The sequence below is a fragment of the Marmota marmota genome, unplaced genomic scaffold, assembly GCF_001458135.2.
Source record: "Marmota marmota marmota unplaced genomic scaffold, marMar, whole genome shotgun sequence".
Lineage (NCBI taxonomy): Eukaryota > Metazoa > Chordata > Mammalia > Rodentia > Sciuridae > Marmota > Marmota marmota.
Genome location: NW_026000174.1, coordinates 16036508 through 16055183, shown reverse-complemented (window position 1 = coordinate 16055183; position 18676 = coordinate 16036508). Strand labels below are relative to the sequence as shown.

Here is an 18676-nt window from a genome sequence, read left to right as displayed (position 1 = left end):
GTAAGCCTGACATTGATTTCTTAGGTCTGGCATGGACATCAGACATTTATTTTTAAATGCTTCTCCCAGGTGATTGAGATATATTGCTATGTTTTGAAACTGTTAAAAGGCCTGAGAGTTTTAGCATTCAGATAGAGATACATGTAACATTTTACGTGGGGCCTCATAACTAAAGTGTAACTTGTGTTCAGCACCACCAAGGCCAGCTATGGCTTACTCAGAAGCTTAATTTAGGCCAGGCATAGTGTTCACGCCTGTAATCCTAGTGGCTGGGGAGGTCAAGGCAGGAGGACAAAGAGTTCAAAGCTAGCCTCAGCAACTTAGCAAGGTTCTAAGCAATTCAGTGATACCCTGTCTCTAAATAAAACACAAAAAAAGAGCTGGGAATGTGGCTCAGTGGTTAAATGCCCCTGGGTTCCATCCCTAGTACCAAAAAAAAAAGAAAATGAAGAAAAAAAATTTAGTCAAATTTGTTTTTAAAATTTTATAGAAAAAAGTGATTACGGCTTGGAAGGCAGGTCTATTTCTTTTTGTGTATACTGTGATTTGAAATAAAAGGGCAGCTAAGTTGATCCACTGAATCAATACCTATTTTAAAGATATTTATGTAATACATATTTTGCATATTTTTTTCTTATAGCCACAAGGACAGATTTTCTTAATGTATTTTTGTCTGCACTCTTTTGAAAATTAATTTAAAAATTACACATAAAATTATTGTTATTAACATTTACGTTTTCTGTATAATGTTTCTTAGTATATAAGAAAACATACTTATGTTCTTGGGCCTTTGAAACCCTAATATGCAATTTCTCTTGGAAAATACAGAATTGTAGCAGAACTGATTTTCAAATGAAATGAATATAAAATACTCTTTACATTTAGAAAACAAGTTGTGTTGGAGGCAGGCAGGAATAGTAGATACATTGGATCAAATTAATTGGATAGGATGATAGTATCTACACACATCTGTTTGACCTTGGACTAGTCATTTACTCTTTGTTAAATTAAGGGTATCTTAATATATCTCACTTTTTACCCCCTTAGATTAAGAGATGTTATATTGTTAAGATATTGGCAGTTTTGTTTAAGGAAGATTCTTTTGAATGGGAGAGTAAAGGTTTATCAGATCACTGAAGGATTGTAATTTTATAATTCACTGAAGGATTGTAAAGCTTCACCTTCCATATATTTACTTTTATCTATGAATTAGTATTTGAATTGTATTGTGCTGGGATTTAGAAACAAGTATGATTCCATCTTCAAGAGGTGACATTGTAGGAAAGGGAGAGTTTAAATAATGATATCTTAGTTTTTTCTAACACATGCCTTTCTTTCAAACACATTTCCCTGGGGGACTTTTTTCCTGCTCCTCAATGTCTTCTGAGTCATCTTTTTGTTGTTTTTAATTGGTCTAACTTTCTTCCCAGGACCAGCTTTGAAGAAATACCTGGTCTACTAAAACTTCTTTAAAAATCTTTTTTAGGAAGTTTATTCAATTACTTAGATATATTCTAACAAAATTCACACACACACACACACACACACACACACGGATTCAAGAAGCTTACCAGATCCTCATAATTTTATAGTAACTCCCTTCCCCTTCAGTTAATTAGATGATATTTTGAACCTTGAAGTCTTGTGTAAGTCTGGTGTAAGGGTGAAACAAATAAAACCTTGATCATTAGATTCTTGATAAAACATGCTGTGTCCTTTCAATCTCTTCATCTAATTATTTAATGAAATTCTCTCATTTTGCCCAAACATGTTATAGGTGAGCATCTCTTTGCCATTAGTATCATTCCATTGTTGAGTAGTGTAGTAAGATGGAACTGTCCTCTCCTTTCTTTCTTCCAACCCATCCTCACCATTTCTTTTATAGTTAATTGCTTTCTCTACTGTGTTCACTGCATTATGCAGTAAAAATAAGCAAATATTCAATGAATGTTGAACTTAACTGAATGATGTGGTTGGTGATAGATACAGAAAACAGTAAAATGTAATCCCTGTTTCAAGCCTTGACAGACTTTTGGGCTATATATATGTACAAGAAAATACAGGTCTGATACATGATATAAAAGAAGTATATCTTCAGTGTTATGGGAGCCAAATAAAGTAGCGTATCATAACTGGGAGGTTGATAGAGGATAGGGAGTATCAGGACTTTTCTTTTTTTTTTTTTTTTTTAAAGAAAGAGTGAGAGAGAGTGAGAAAGAGGGGGAGAGAGAGAGAGAATTTTTTTTTAATATTTATTTTTTAGTATTTGGCGGACACAACATCTTTGTCTGTGGTGCTGATGATCGAACCCGGGTCGCACGCATGCCAGGCGAGCGCGCTACCGCTTGAGCCACATCCCCAGCCCAGGACTTTTCTTAAAAGTGAATTGTGGCTGGAGTTATATATTAGTGGTAGAGTGCATGGTTGGCATGTATAACATCCTGGTTCTATCCCCAGAGCATACACAAAAAAAGTATTTGGCACATGCTGGGCAAGTGCTTTACCACTGATCTACTCCTCAACTCTTTTCTATTTTAAAGATGTCTGGGCTTGCCTTGAACTTGCAATCCTCCTGCCACAACCTACAGAGTAGCTGGGATTCTAGGGTTGCACTCTCATACCTAGCTCATACCAAGGATTTTAAAGTATAAAAGTACTCAAACCTGCTAGTAGTTTCCCCAATTTAAAAAATAGTATCATCTTTGACATTTTTTTGTGCTGTAGGAAATGGAACCCAGGGCCTTGCATAGGAGAGCACTCTTATCACAGAGTATCAACCCTGGCCTTCATCTGTGCCTTTCAATCAATATCAGTTTCATTAGAGCACTCTTGAGTATTATTCACATCTTAAACGTCAGTTCACCATGTGTCTAATACCTCAGTTTCTCTGCAGTTGTATATGGTAGCAGTCATTCTTTTAGTAAAGATATTTGTTAAAGAAATGCAAGATAGTACTAACTAATAATCCAGTTGAAGACAAAACTGAAAAAGTTAACAAGTGGTGATTTAAAAAAAAATTTTCAGTTCAAATTTTAAAAATGTCTTAGAATAGCATTTATTTGAGCTTTATCATGAAATAAGCTACTCATTAAAAGTTAGCCAGAAATTGTGGAAGGATATTAATCTGCAAGTTATATTATAATAAGAAAAATAATTAGGCACAGTGGCACATGCCTGTAATCCCATCAACCCAGGAGGATTGCAATTTTGAGACCAGCCTCAACAATTTAGCAAGACACTGTTTCAGTGTAAAAAAAAAAATAAAGGAAGACAACAATGACTGTGGGGCGACTGGGGTGTAGCTAAATGGTAACCCCTGGGTTCAATCCCCAGTACTAAAAAGAAAAATAATTGGTACAACTTTATGTACAAATATTTCATAAATTGGCTCAGTAACTTGTTAACATTTAGTCAGTCTTATGTGAATTTAGGACATGAAGTGAATTTGTACTGAACCAATTATATAATGCTTCAGCTTTTGAGTATTTATCTTTTGACCATAAACTGTCATGATTATATCTTTAAAACTGCTTAATAAATATAAATATATCTCAAATCTTTCAAATATAAACAGATTACTCCTAGTTTAAAATTCTTACTGATTTTATTACTTTATGTATCCCTTTGGGAAATTAGACAGTCTTCATATCTTGCATGGTACTGCAGATAAAGCCTATCTAATTTTGGTATTCATTCACCCAAAAGATAAATTTCTAAACCCAAAATTGTGTTAACTAGAAATGTATTTCTGAATATGTTCTTTAAGAAAACATAGTTACTACAGGGCACAGTGGCACATGCCTGTAATCCCATTTACTCAGGAGGCTGAGGCAGAAAGATCACAACTTCAAGGCAGCCTCAGCAACTAAGAAAGGCTCTAAACAACTTAGTGAGAGCCTGTCTCAAAATAAAAATAAAAAGAGCTGGTGGTTTAGTTCAGTAGTAAAGTATCCTTGGATTTAATTCCCAATATCAAATAGGAAAATGCAGTTACTGTCACTGGGCACTGTGGCACATTCTATAATATCAGTCACATTTGATTAACTGAAGGCAGGAGGATCCCAAGTTTGAGGTCAGCGTAAGCAACTTGGTATAGACCCTCAAAATAAAAAAGACTGGGGATGTAAATCAGTGGTAAACTATTCCTGGGTTCAATCCCCCCAGTATCCAAAAAAAAAGAAAGAAAAAAGAGTTACTAAAGACATTGACGTTTGTACCTTTTGTTCTCTTCCTAATGGTTTCTGACTAAAAGGCAAGTGGGGGTAGTTTGTAAATCAGAAAATTATAGTTGATGGCTCAGTCAGGTAAGGCATAATCTTTGTCTGAATACAACCATTGGTTTCCATATGGGGCTGGCTTAGGTCCATAAATCCTCATTTGGAGCCCAAGTACTTGTCAGGGGAGGGATAATTAATGTTAAATCTTATGGCAGATCTGATGCCTCACCTCATGATATACTGGGCAGAATCTAATATTGCTGGATCATACTCTGAATAAATTAAATCTGATCTTAGAAACTTGGTGTTTATCTGGTATAATTTAATCCTACTTCCCTGATCTTTCTGCTATCTACAGAGCCAGAGCCCAGAGGTGGAACAGTTAGGGAGGGTTGTAGAACTGGACAGTGACATGGTAGATATCACCCAGGAGCCAGTTTTGGATTCCGTGTTAGAAGAGAGCGTGCCTGAGGATCAGGAACCTGTGTCTGCCTCAACACACATTGCATCTTCCCTGGGAATTAATCCACATGTCTTACAGGTGAAGTTCTAATCCACTTTTATTAAGACAGAAAGCAAAAGTAATATTTAATTTTTTTTGCATAATATCAGGCCTCTTCCTGGATTATTTACTTAAAACCATTGAGTACTCACTGAAATGAAAAAAAGAGAAACGTGGCCAATGTTTGGGCCTTATTTTCCCATTCAGGGTGGGAATCTTATATTGAAAATCAGAAGTTAAGCCTTCTGATTTTACATTAGCTGGGTACTAATCCAAGTTTTATACTTTATTGCCCTATGACTTTAGACATGTCATTTAACAACTGTGAGCAATGATTCTTTTTTTTTTTCTATAAATATTACTTTGTGTATTTCATGTGTTGGTTTTGAGGCTCTCTGAAGTCCTCCATATAAAAATTCAAAAAACCTGGTAGGTACAGCTTTCTTTGAGCACTGTCTCTTCATTGCGTGGTTCATGTCCTTTTGTAGAATTTAACTTTTGGCTTATGTTTGTTTTTAAAATCATTCAGCAAAACATGAGCAACTGGCTGAGCTATGGAGCATCCTGTACTCCGAATGGCTCAGAAGGCTGAGGCAGAAAGATCCCAAATTCAAAGCCAGCCTCAGCAACTTAGCAAGGCTGGGGATGTGACTCAGTAGTTAAGTGACCCTAGGTTTAATCCCCAGTAACAACAACAACAAATACCATGAGCAACTGCAGTACGCCAGGCTCTGGTTAGACAATACAGATGAAAAAAAGAGAATAATATGACTTAATGTCCTTCAGGCACATACAGTATATACTCAAATTGAACACAACCTAAACAGTAGCAGTTTTTTGGTTGGTATAAACTGCCATTTTTCTTTTATGGCCTTTTATTTCTGGGAAGCACACTCACTCTATAGATATCCTGCCTTTTTAGATCATGAAAGCATCATTGCTTGCTGATGAAGAAGATGTAGATACAATGGATCAACACTTCAGTCATCTTTCTTCCAAAGGAGATACTTCTCAAGAAATATGTTCTCCCAGACTCCCCATTTCAGCATCCCACTCATCAAAATCTCGTTCACTAGGTACTGTATAAAATGTATTGTTTTACAAAAAAGATGAAGAGTCATAAAGTTCTGCTTTTCACTAATCTTCTAAGCTGAGCAAACGTCTCTAGCACATATCCCTTAACAGCCATATGTATGACATACGAATGCTAAAAGAAATTGTACTCTTAAATATCTTTTGGGAGTAGCCAAGTTTTAAGAACCACAGTTACTTCTGGTGATGCAGATTCAGAAGTTTTATGCAGAAGAGCATTTATACTTTGTTTAGGGGCCATGTTTTTGTATGCTTATGAATGTGGATTAGATAGTAAGCTCTGATTACCTAATTTTTATCATGTGTTGCTTGGAGGATTCAGCAAGTTATTCCGTGCTGCATTTTTTTAATGCAGGCCTAACTATCTTACTGCTTTCTAGGGATAAATATTGCTTTCCATGATGCACAGAAATCATCAGATTTCTTCTTTTCCCTAAACCTTCCCAGTTTCCTAGAGAAGCAATTACATATTTGATTTTAAAGCTTTTCCTTTTCAACTGCGGGGCACAGTGGTGCACACCTGTAATCCCAGCTGCTTGGGAGGCTGAGGCAGGAGGATCGCAAATTCAAAGCCAGCCTCAACAAAAGTGAGACATTAAGCAATTCAGTGAGACCCTGTCTCCAAATAAAATATAAAGTAGGTCTGGGAATGTGGCTCAGTGGCCCCCAAGTTCAATCCCCAGAAGGGGGAAAAAAAAAAAAGGCTTTCCCTTTTATAGTGTAATTGTAGATAGAATGTTGATGTCAATGAAGAACTTAAGCAAATACAATTTTAAAACATTTTGAAAATTGAGGAACTACCAGAGAGATATTTCTTTATGTTGCCTTAAAAACTCAGTGTTTACTTTTCAATTCCTTTGTGTGCTCTTATTACAAATTATATTCTTTAATTGATAAAGCATTATTTAACTTTATTTATTGATTTATTTTTATTTATCTTTGTGGTGTTCGCAGTCAAACCTGGAATCTTCTGCATGCTGCCCTCTACCACTGGGCTAAATCCCCAGTTCCTGTTTAAATAACCTTTTCCATAATGAGTACTACATGGAATCTCAGGCTGCCATAACTCTTTTTTTTTTTTTTTGCCATAACTCTTAACTGCATGTTTTAAGAAAGAAACCATGTAAAATTGAAAAACAGACAGTAAATAAGAACTGTCTTTCAGAAAGGTACATGTACATTCATAAGATAGCTCAAGAGTATTTTTGTGCTAAGTCTAGCATTGAGCATTAGAGGGTAAGAACTTGAGAGTTGATCTTACTATTTAGTATGAACTAAGAAAGGCATGAGCATTGATGCCAGACTTACCTAAGCTTGACTCTTAGTCCTATCACTTGGTAACTTAGTGAAATTGGTCACTTAACTTGAGCAAATTTTCTCATTTTTAAAGTGAAGTTGATAATAAGGCACATTATTTAAAGTTGTTAAAGAATGAAATTAAATAATGTACACAAATGGCTCATACAGAGGCTGCTGCAGGTAAGCACTAGGTAATTTTTCGAAAATAGTAGTATAAGTAGTAGTAGTAATAGTAGTGTTTGTTCGTATTGTTATTGACATTATCACTAAAATTCTTGCCTTGAATTCCTGGTTGCATGTATAATTTCTGCAAAAACTGATTTAACATGCTTTGGTAATCCATATCTGATTCAATTAGTTTGATAATATATTGACTGATTTAAGCTTGACTTATTTTTGTTGTTGTTCAGGAAACAATAGACTATGTTGTTAAGAGCTTTTCCCCCCCCTCGTTTCAGTTGGTGGGTTACTACAATCAAAATTTACAAGTGGAGTTTTTCTTTCACCAAGTGCCTCTGTGCAAGAATGTCGCACTCCCAGAGTATCATCTTTAATGAATATCCCATCCACATCCTCTTGGTCTGTCCCTCCCCCCTTGACCACTGTGTTTACAGTGCCCAGCCCAGCCCCAGAGGTTCAGTTGAAAACAGTAGGTACACGCAGGCAACCAGGCCTAGTCCCTCTTGAAAAGTCTGTTACATTTGGCAAGGGAAAACTCTTGATGGACATGGCCCTATTCATGGGACGCTCATTTCGGGTTGGTTGGGGCCCCAACTGGACTCTTGCTAATAGTGGAAAACAACTGAATGGCTCTCATGAACTGGAAAATCATCAGCTTGCTGATTCTATGGAATATGGATTCCTGCCCAATCCAGTAGTTGTTAAATCGTGAGTTTACACTTCTTGATATTTTGTTTTCTGTTTGTTTTTGATATTGGAAATTGAACCTAGGGCTTTGCACGTACTAGGCAAGCATTTTGCCTTTGGGTTGCCCAGCCGTATTAATGTTTAATGCTTTTTAAGAAAGGTAATATGTAAGTGAGGAAAAAAAATTCATTATCAAGAAATCCAAGATTGGGACCCTGTTTTATGATCTTTCTAAATATATTTCTAGCACAATTTTAGATAGAATATATTTTTATAATTATGGACTGAAATAAGATAGCTACATTTATTCTATCAAATTATGAAGCATACTTACCAAATGGTTATACTTTAGTTAGGAAAGTAATAGACCTAATGCTAATATTCCCAACTTCTTTGGGTTTTTAGCATTTTTATTGCCTTAGCCATTTTTTCTAATTTGTTGCTTAGATATTTGATTGATTTCATAATATATGTGATGTTTTCAATTAAGCACATTTCTTGTATCTTAGGTCTTATAAGGTGAGTGAATAAACTATTGATAGTCCATGGATAAGTATTTTGTATATGTTGTATGTATGGTAGCTTGTAATGTTTCTATATAGCCTCCACAATTAACATTTACATATGGGTACATAACAATTTTATATGCACGTTTTTATGCTGACAGCCCTTCATTGTTAGAATCTTTTTTTTTTCCCAAAATGTTTTATTGGTGCATTATAGTTGTACATAATGATGGGATTTATTGTTACATTCTACATGTACTTTATATAGAACTATTTGTGTCTAACAGATTATATATAAAGTTCTCTGTTAACAGAGATCTATGTAAAATTTTCTTATTTGCTTTTTATAATTAAAAAAGCAATCTTTGCTGCAGATTAAATGAAGATGACTATGTATTCTGAGTTGATTCTTAAAAAAAAATAAACCACTATCTTTTGAACCTCACAGACACTAAACAGTGATCAGTTCTAGAATAAACTTGATTTTGTGGTAATTTGGAAGTGGTTAACATAATTCTTTTCTCTTTTTTTTTTTTTTTTAGGTAGGGTCTCCCTAAGTTACTTAGGGTCTCACTAAATTGCTGAGACTGGCTTTGAACATACAGTCCTCCTTCCCCACCTGAACCACTGGGATTCAGGTGTGCACTAACACGTCTGGCTGTTAGCATCATTCTTAAAAACTGTGTCCAGGCCAAGTTGACTATATTCTCATTTTAATTTAAAGTGGGTTCTTTAGTATCTACAAGCTTAGCTTCATGACTTTCGATACCTAAGTGTTTGTAAAGTGGGTATTCTGCATTTTTTGCCTTAGGATTTATAGAATTCCAATACATTCTATAATCAGTTCCAAGTCTGGACTACACAATTCCCATGCTTATTATAACCAACCTGGCCTTTGGATATTGAATGCCAGGGTCAGATTATTTGTTTATTCAGTATCTCACATGAGTTCAGTATAGCTCAATGTTAGGGAATAATTTTTTTTTTTGAACTTGGGAAGGGGTTTATTTTTTTTCTAACTGGATTTTGATGGTTTTACAGAGATAACAAAATCCTTTAAAAATCACAGTGAAATGTTTTGTATTCTGTTTGTAATCCTAAGAAGACACGTGAATTTGATTGTAAGAAAATTTTAGCTTCTGCCTTGTCTTCATTTTGTATCTTATTCCTCATTTGTTGTTTCTTATAGACTGACTGAGTCTCCATTCAAAGTTCATTTGGAAAAACTCAGTTTGAGGCAGAGGAAGCTAGATGAAGATCTACAATTATACCAGACACCTCTGGAGCTTAAATTAAAACATAGCACTGTCCATGTGGATGAACTGTGTCCTCTCATTGTCCCCAATCCGGGTGTTGCTGTCATTCATGACTATGCAGATTGGGTTAAGAATGCATCTAGAGAATTATTGGAAACACAAAGTAAGTATACACTACTACTAACTACTAACCTTTGATGTCCCAAGAAAAAGGGAAAGGGTATAGTAGTTTATGTTTTTTGGAGGAAAAATTTCCTGCCATCAATCTAGTAAGTGTATGCCTAAGCTCATACTTTTGCGTAATTGAATTGGTATAAATACAATCTCAAGTAAGAAACTGTCAACATTTATAATTATTCTTAGGCCTTTTAATATAAATCCTTCTTCAAAAGAGCCGTAACCAGTCAAATGACTTGGATGTACGAAAGAGTCGAAAAATTATATTTAACTACATGTTTAGTAAATTGCCTTTATTGAAAAGTCTACACTATTTTAGAATGTGCTGTACTGTGTATTTGGGGACTTGTTTATTATGTTCGGCCCTGTGTGTTTGTTCATTGTCTCATATATATTCTTCTCAAACTTGTAAGTTATCTTCCCAAGACATAATTATAAGTGGCTTGATAAACAGGGCTACCTTTTTAATTATCATTATTTCTTGAGAGGCAATATAGCATTCTGGTTAAGAGAATGAAGTTGGCTGGGCATGGTGGTGCATACCTATAATCCCAGAGGCTCAGGAGACTGAGGTAGGAGGATTGTGAGTTCAAAGCCAGCCTCAGCAAAAGCAAGTCACTAAGCAACTCAGTGAGACCGTGCCTCTAAATAAAATACAAAATAGGGCTGGGGATGTGGCTCATTGATCAAGTGCCCCTGAGTTCAATCCCCAAACCAAAAAACTAAAATAATTTTTTTCTTTTTTTAAATGGGCTGAGGCTAAGTGGGGCTATATAACTCAGTGGTAAAGTACCCCTGGGTTAAATCTCCAGTACCAATAAAAAGAAAAAAGTATGAAATTGGACTTGTTACCTGTTTTTGAGTCCTGGCTAGCACAGCTTCATATTGTCTCTAACTTTGAGCAAGTCACTTAACTCTGTATTTAACTGTAAGTTGAAGTGAACCTAGTATATAAATGTCTAGATTAGAATTGGTTTACTCTTAAGTTACTTTGAACAATGTCATTTAGACCCAGTAATTTTTAGGTTGTCCCTATAACAGAATAGTCCCTTACAAATTTTCAGAGGATTTACATTCCTTAAAGCATTTTGTAGATAGAGAAAAGATCCTTTAATTTCATTAAATTCTGTCAGGTGAGGTGAAATTAGCCATAATTAGGCTAGGGGAACCTGTTTAAAGACCAGAGTTATATTTGTTATCTTATGTACCTCTGATACATCAAGTGAGCAAGTAGTTGTATCACTTATCTCTGAAACAAAGCTGAATGATACGGAAATAGATTCAGGGTATTCAACTTAGTGTTTGTGGTGTTGATTTATATATTCCTTACATCATTATAGAATGATTCCCTCTCTGAAGTTATTATAAGACTTGGGGTCATAGCATTGCTTTTTTTTTGTTCTTTGCTAAGTTGTGAAGCACTGGAGCCTGACATGGACTCTATGTGAAGCCCTATGGGGCCACCTGAAGGAGCTTGACAGCCAATTGGATGAGCCCAGTGAATACATTCAGATTCTGGAGCGAAGAAGAGCATTCTCTCGCTGGCTATCCCACACTGCTGCTCCTCAGATTGAAGAGGAAGTCTCCCTAACCCGAAAAGACAACCCAGTAGAAGCTGTCTTCAGCTACCTCACAGGCAGTAGGATCAGTGAAGCCTGCTCTTTAGCACAGCAGTCAGGTAGGTAATATGGCCCTTCTCTATGTCTCTGACTACTTCCTACTCACTGTCCCTTATCTCTTTCCCAGAACTTTATTGGACACAGCTGGACACCAGGGCCTGGTGGCTGGCATTCTGCCACCGCCCAGGGCACCAGGCACAAGGGGCAGTTCCATCTAAGGAGTCTCAGCAAGGGGGACCCCACAAAGCAACACTCTACCTATATAGTTGGGAGACGAGGGTTGCCCCACAGACGCATGAACAGGTCATATCTTTTATAAATAAACATCCAGTGAAGAGAAAAATGACAACTCTAATTCATCCTTATACACAGAGCACTATAGGGCGGTGGGCGGGGGCCGGAGGCTGGCATCCTCACTGGTTGGGGGCCTGGATGGGAGATGAATGGACCCAATGTCCACAACACGGGGAGGAAGGGGCCAGGCGGGGCAGCAGATGATGGGCACTAGGACACTGTACATTTATAAGACCAACTACAGAGGGGGCGGCTGCCAGGGTGTGTGTGTGTCAGGCTGTTCGTTCTGGAATGAGGAGGGGGTGGTCTTTATATCGTGTGCTGTGGCTGGTGAGCTTGAGGGGCTACTTTGTGGAAAGTATGAGGGCCACAATGAGACCGTAGAGGCCAAGCACCTCATCGAAGATGAGGATCAGGATTATGCCCACAAACAGCCGGGGCTGCTGGGCAGTGCCCCAAACACCGGCATGTCCCACAATGCCAATGGCAAAGCCAGCTGCCAGGCCACTCAAGCCTGCACCAAGCTGGAGGAAACTCCTGTAGAGGCTAATACCATTATTCAGGGAGTTGGCGATGAGGATGAGGACTGCCACCACTAGGCCGTAGATGGCGTTGATCCCAGCCATGACCACTGGAATGATGGACTTCATGATCATCTCCGGCCTCATCTCATGACTGACATAGCTACGATGCGGGTGCCACTCTTAGCCGTGGCATAGGCAGCACCCAGGGCGCTAAAGATCATGGCGGACGAAGCGCCCATGACCGCGAAGAACGAGGCATACTGTCTGCCGGCGGGGCGGGGCAAGGTGAAAACAGCAGGTCGAGCAAAGGCTGTCCCCTCTCTTAATTGTGAATTTGTCTTATAACCTGTGAATTTTTAAATCTGGGCTTCTCAGGAAGATTGCTGATTTCACCAGAATAGGGACTGTGTCTTGTTCTCTTAAATGTCTCTCTGGAACCTTAAACATAAATATACTTAATTAAAAGTATTTTAGCCAGACACTAAAGAAGCCAAGGCAGGGGCTGGGGCTGGGGCTCAGTGGTAGAGCGCTTGCCTAGCATGCATGAGGCAATGGGTTTGATCCTCAGCACCACATAAAAATAAAATAATAATGAAGTGAAGATGTTGTGCCTACCTATAACTAAAAAATTTTTTAAAAAGAAACAAGGCAATAGGATCACAAGTTAAAGGCCAGCCTGGGCAACTTAGCAAGATCTTTTTCAAAAAGTAGAAAGAACTGAGCATGTTGATGCATTCCTGTAATCCCAACGACTAAGGAAGCTGAGGCAAAAGGATCTTTAAGTTCAAGGGCATCCTCAACAACTTAGCGAGGCCCTAAGTAACTTAGGGAGACACTGTCCCAGTGGTGGAACAATTCAATCCCCGTACCACAACCACTACCACCCCTAAAAGAAAAAATGCCCCCAGTAAGGATGACAGCAGAAAGAGGCTGCAGAGGGCAGAACGAGCAGTGGCCTTAACATCTGAGTCTTGTTTATTTAATTTGTTGGTGTGGAGGCTATCCTGGAACACTTCTAGGTACAGAGGTACCTACAGAAAACATGTAGAATTTTAACTCTGCGTTGAGCTATTTACTTGGTGATTTTCTTTCTTTCTTTCTTTTGGTTTTTGGTTTTTCTTCCACTGCAAGACTTGAAAGTTCACGGCCAGCCTTATCAATTTGGCAATACCTTGTCTCAAAACTAAAAGGGCTTAGGGATATAGCTCAGTGGTAGAGCACCACTGGCTTCAACCTCCAGTAACCCCGACACACAAACACACACAAAGATAATGTTGTAATCACCAGCACAACTATATGTAGTGTGAAAGGTCTTAAAATTGTCAGAAGTCAGATCCTTAGTATTGACTTCCAGGTTTCTTTAAAAACTTTTTCTTCACTACTTCCACTTTCATAACTATAAACTAGAAAAACTAAAGAGAAAATCAAGAGGGGCTGGGGATGTGGCTCAAGCGGTAGCGCACTTGCCTGGCATGTGCGGGGCACTGGGTTCGATCCTCAGCACCACATAAAATAAAATAAAGATGTTGTGTCCACCGAAAACTGAAAAATAAATATTAAAAAAAAAAAAAAATCAAGAATCTGTAGCTGGGTGTGTAGCTCAGTGTACAGCACTTGCTCACGGGTCCAGGTCCATCTCAGAAAATAAAAGCAGGAGTACTTTTAAACTCATCCTTTGATACCATTATTACCCTGATATTCAAGTATAACTATGGAAAATCTACAGCTAATATACTTTATGATGGAAGATTTAAGTGATTTATCCCTAAAATCGGGCATGCTATTTTTGTGTAGACTGTCATGAATGTTGTAGCCAGTTCAGGAAAGAGAAAACACAGAAAGGAAGAGGTAGACTTGGTGTGGTTGCACACACCTGGAATCCCAGCGATTTGGGAAGCATGAAGATAGCAAGGTCTTAAGCAACTTAGACTCTGTCTCAAAATAAAAAAGGATTGTTGGGGGTGTAGCTCAGTGGTGAGCTACATCCTGGTTCAATCCCCAGCACCAAGAAGGGGAAAAAAAGGAAAGAGTAAAAACTGTCTTTATTTGGAGATGGCATGATTCTGTATGTTCTAAGGAATCCACAAAAACGTGCTGGAACCAAACCTAATTCAGCAAGGTCTTAGATTCAAAATCAATATGCAAAATACAACTGATTCAGCAACAATCTGTCCAAAAAATGAAGTTAAAAAAAAATTGGGGCTGGGATTGTGACTCAGTGGTAGAGCACTTGGCTGACATGTGTGAGGCACTGGGTTTGATACTCAGTACCATAAATAGATCTAAAGAAATGAAGAGAGACATTCTAGGTTCATAGAATATGTCTGAACCTTAGCATCGTTATCTTTGTTGGGCTGTCATGGACATTTTTAGTTATTTGACACCATCCCTGTTCTTTACCCTTTTGAAATTATAACAGATTTCCCAAGAGGCACATCACCCTAGTTGAGAAACACTGATTGATCTCAAAACCTCAGTATCTTTAAGATGTCTGTTCTCCCAAAATTAATCTATACATTCAATTCCACCATGTGGCCTGCGCATTGGTTTCATTAATGAGGTTCTTGGCGTAAAAGTTAGCTAGCAGAGATCGAAATAAAACACACAGACTCAGTTACCTTTTTCTATGACCAGGTCCGAGACGGCTCCCCTCTCTGGCTCCAACCTCGAACCACCCGTAGGGCAGCAAGGATTACTCAGGGCTAGCAGGAGAGAGAGCGAGCGAGCACGCCAGGGAGTAGCCTTTTATTGGGGAACAAGAAATTCAGGGGATAATTCCATCCAATGAAGGTTGAGGGGGGGCCGCACTCCAAGGTCAGGGTCAGTGATTGGGCCCCCGGGGTCAGTGGTCAGTCACACCTCCACACGGACGGGTTCTCTCATCAGGAAAGGGCCAGGAAAGTTCCAACACAGCCAGAACGCCTCAGACCCTTAACGGGAGCCGCCCAGTCACGTGTCAGAATGGCTCCCCACATATTCCCCCTTTCTATTCTTAAAAATGAGGCGGCGGTTCACTCTTTGGAGTTTTTGTATTTTTGTTCCGAAGATTTGCCATCCTATAATTACAACACAAAAGAGAATTAACAGCAAAGAGAATAATCCAATAATGTACCAGGCCGAGTGTTTAAGAATATTTCCAGGGTTGAATCCATTCAACTCCTTCAATATTTGGTTAGCCAAAGAAGAAGGATCTGAAAAATTAGCTCTATTATTTTGATTGTCTTGGATATGGTGATGAAGTTCCAGAATATCCAAGCTATTATTACTATTTTGCCAAATACCTAACAAATGGTTTTTAACCTTCTCCCAATCCCAGAGAGAAGCATTGTACTTGGCAGCTGTAACACAAACACTTATAATTAGCATGGCATTTAAGCCTTTCCTTAAATTTTAAGGCTGAAATTTCATTACCTATGTCTATAACAGTCGCCTCTAAGGCGTTTAATTTAGTTTCAATCCTTTTATCAATATTTACTTGATTAAGCAGAGCCTTGGAAGTATTTTGAGCTAAATTATTAAGAAATTTTGCATGCTGAATATTTTGAGACAATGTCAGAGACGCAGAGACAGTTGAGGCAATAAAGGAGACTAGTGCCAAAACACCAACAATTATAACTCCAATAGCACGTTTAGGCCTTGCTAACTGGGCATGAATTTGCTGCAAGACTTGTAAACCAGTATCAGCATACCATGGCTCTGAAATATTAGCAGGCAATAAAACGAAAGAGGGCTGATGTAGTATCAGCACTCCTTTTCCTCCATTATACCTAGTAATACAATTGGTTAGGTTACATTTATTACAAGTAACAATATATCTGTCATCTATCCATTTAACTTTTACATTTCCAATAATTAAAACATAAGGATATTGGACACAGGCTCGTAAGCCATAGCAAGATCCCTCTTTACAGTTCTTGCCAACAAATTTTGGTAAAGGTTTGTCTGTAAAATGTAAGAATTCTGAGGCAGCAATTAAACGCCAAACATCTTTCTGAACACCACCTTCACTATAAGTTAAAATATTACTAACAAATCCTGCAGGAGTCATAGCAGAATTTCTTCGTAGTTGTCTCTTATCAATTTTTGGAGACCAGTCTAAAATATACCCACTATTTTTAGACACCTTATGTTGTACAGGAAAGGTATTTACACAATCCATCCATCTAGGAAAGGTGCCAATCTCAATTGTAGAACTATTTGGACAGTGGTGTATTCGTGGAGGTTTTGCAGAAATGACTGGCTTGTTATGTTATGTTACTGATCTAGTATAAGGTCTTAAGTCCCCATAAATAGAATTATTTGTCAGTCTAGGTCTACCAATCGCTGTCTTTTCTTCGAATGATACTTTCAGACAGCCAGCATGTTTATCATGTGACCAACACAAAGGTAATTGGGCACTGTAGCCAGAATAATTAAATCTAGTCACATGATTGGGAGTAATATGAGTATCTGTAAATCCTCCCATCATGAATGAGTCATTAGTAAATACTGGAATAGATTTTCCAGTCCACACAGTTGGGTGTACCAGGGGTGGATCTGGGAAATATGTCTAGTAAGTGTCTACTTGATCCCCTTTTACCTGACAGCCCAGCAGGGCAATTACTGTTGCTACCATCATCACTGGGGTCCTGTTCTCTCCTAGGTGTCGAAGTATTCAGGAAGCCTGGGTGTTAGCTTCTTCACATCTTCCCTTGAAATCAGCTTTTCGGCTGGGTCAATCTGGTCTTTCTTCATCTTTTTCCGATATCTCCTCCTCCTGGATAGGGGCTCCTCCAGGTCGATCCTCAGTCGCTTGAATCTGGGTTCTGTCTCTTGCATGTCTGATAGCACGTTCAGGTACCCAAATAGGACGAAAAACGCCTTCTGGGAAGATACAAGCATGACCTCTGCCCCACATCATCACCGGGTCCGGGCCTTTCCACTGACCAGTCTGTAAATCTTTCCACAAAACTCTGCCTAAAGGGCCTGTTACTGAGGGAGACATTTGCCTCTCAGCAGCAGTGTGACCTTCTGCGTCACAGTTTAAAAAATTTAAAACAAACAAGGCATGATTAAGGCTATTTTGGGGAGTCATAAACCTATTCCCCCCCTTTAATTTTTGTAATTGAAGCTTAATAGATAAATGAGCTCGTTTCACAATGGCTTGGCCTTGAGGGTTATAAGGAATTTCTGTTTTATGATTAATTTTAAACTCTTGGCAAAATTGTTGAAAAGAAGAGCTTACATAAGCTGGAGCATTATCTGTTTAAATCTGTATAGGGCACCTTAAAACAGAAAAAGTTGTTAGGCAATGAGAAATTACATGTTGAGTATTTTTCTTAGTACGTGTTGTGGCAAAAATAAATCTAGAATAAGTATCCACTATGACATGTACATAACACTGCTTACCAAATTGAGGAGTATGAGTTACATCTATTTGTCATATTTGATTTGGTTTTAATCCACGGGGATTTACCCCTGATGGCAGAGATGGAGTGTGAATAACACACTTAGGGCATTGGCTTACAATCTGACGAGCTTGTTTTTTAGTAATATTAAATTTTTTATGTAAGCTAGAAGCATTTTGATGATGTAAGGAATGGGAAGCTAGTGCACAGTCATGAAGACATCTGTTGACAAAAGGTTACTAATTTATCAATCTTGTCATTACCTGAAACTAAGGGTCCTGGAAGATTTGTATGAGCCTGTAAGTGTCCTATGAAACATGGGTACTTTCGCATTAGCACTGTCTTTTGTAAATTATGAAATAATTTAAATAATTTTTGTGATGAAGTATACCCAATGACTGAAGTTTTAATATTTTTAGTAATTTTGACTGCATATAAGCTGTCAGAATAAATATTATTAGGCTCATTAGAAAAGTAATTTAAGGTACAAATCAGAGTTTGAAGCTCTGCTTTTTGGGCAGAAGTATAAGAAGTTTGTATTACCTCTGTGTGAACACGACTATAAAAACCTGTTTTACCTGAGTTAGAACCATCCATGAACACTGATAAAGCTTCATCTATAGGATGTGCACATACAATCTTTGGAAAAATAAGTGACGTTAATAATGTAAATTGTATAATCTTATCACAAGGATAATGGCTATCTATCTGGCCAGGAAAATCAGCAAAGGCTATCTGCCACGAGCTAGAAGTTTGAAAAAGCCAATTAGTCTGCGGAACGGAAAATGGAATAATTATAATATCAGGCTTAGATCTAATTAATTGTAAAATCTTAGTTTTGTCCTTAATTACTAATTGAGCTATAGAATCATGAAAAGGAATTAATGTTTTTTGAGGAGAGTGGGATAAATAAATCCACTCAATGACTCCTAATCT

At 37.9% G+C, this 18676-nt stretch overlaps 1 protein-coding gene and 1 pseudogene across 9 annotated transcripts in view; one reads left to right on the top strand and one right to left on the bottom strand.

Moving 5' to 3' along the window:
• The window catches only part of Nup98 (nucleoporin 98 and 96 precursor), a 114644-nt gene that overhangs the window by 74587 nt on the left and 21381 nt on the right, over positions 1-18676 (top strand). For 7 of the 9 annotated variants that reach the window (XM_048788158.1, XM_015477516.2, XM_048788157.1 and 4 more), the window contains 5 exons: positions 4576-4758; positions 5642-5795; positions 7569-7998; positions 9673-9902; positions 11328-11594. In XM_048788158.1, the coding sequence (XP_048644115.1) occupies positions 4576-4758; positions 5642-5795; positions 7569-7998; positions 9673-9902; positions 11328-11594 (1264 nt within the window). Of the gene's footprint in view, positions 1-4575; positions 4759-5641; positions 5796-7568; positions 8003-9672; positions 9903-11327; positions 11595-18676 lie in introns of those variants that run through there. The other 2 variants (XM_048788160.1, XM_048788159.1) reach the window with 1 other exon arrangement.
• On the bottom strand, positions 11834-16968 carry LOC107156463 (annotated as a pseudogene).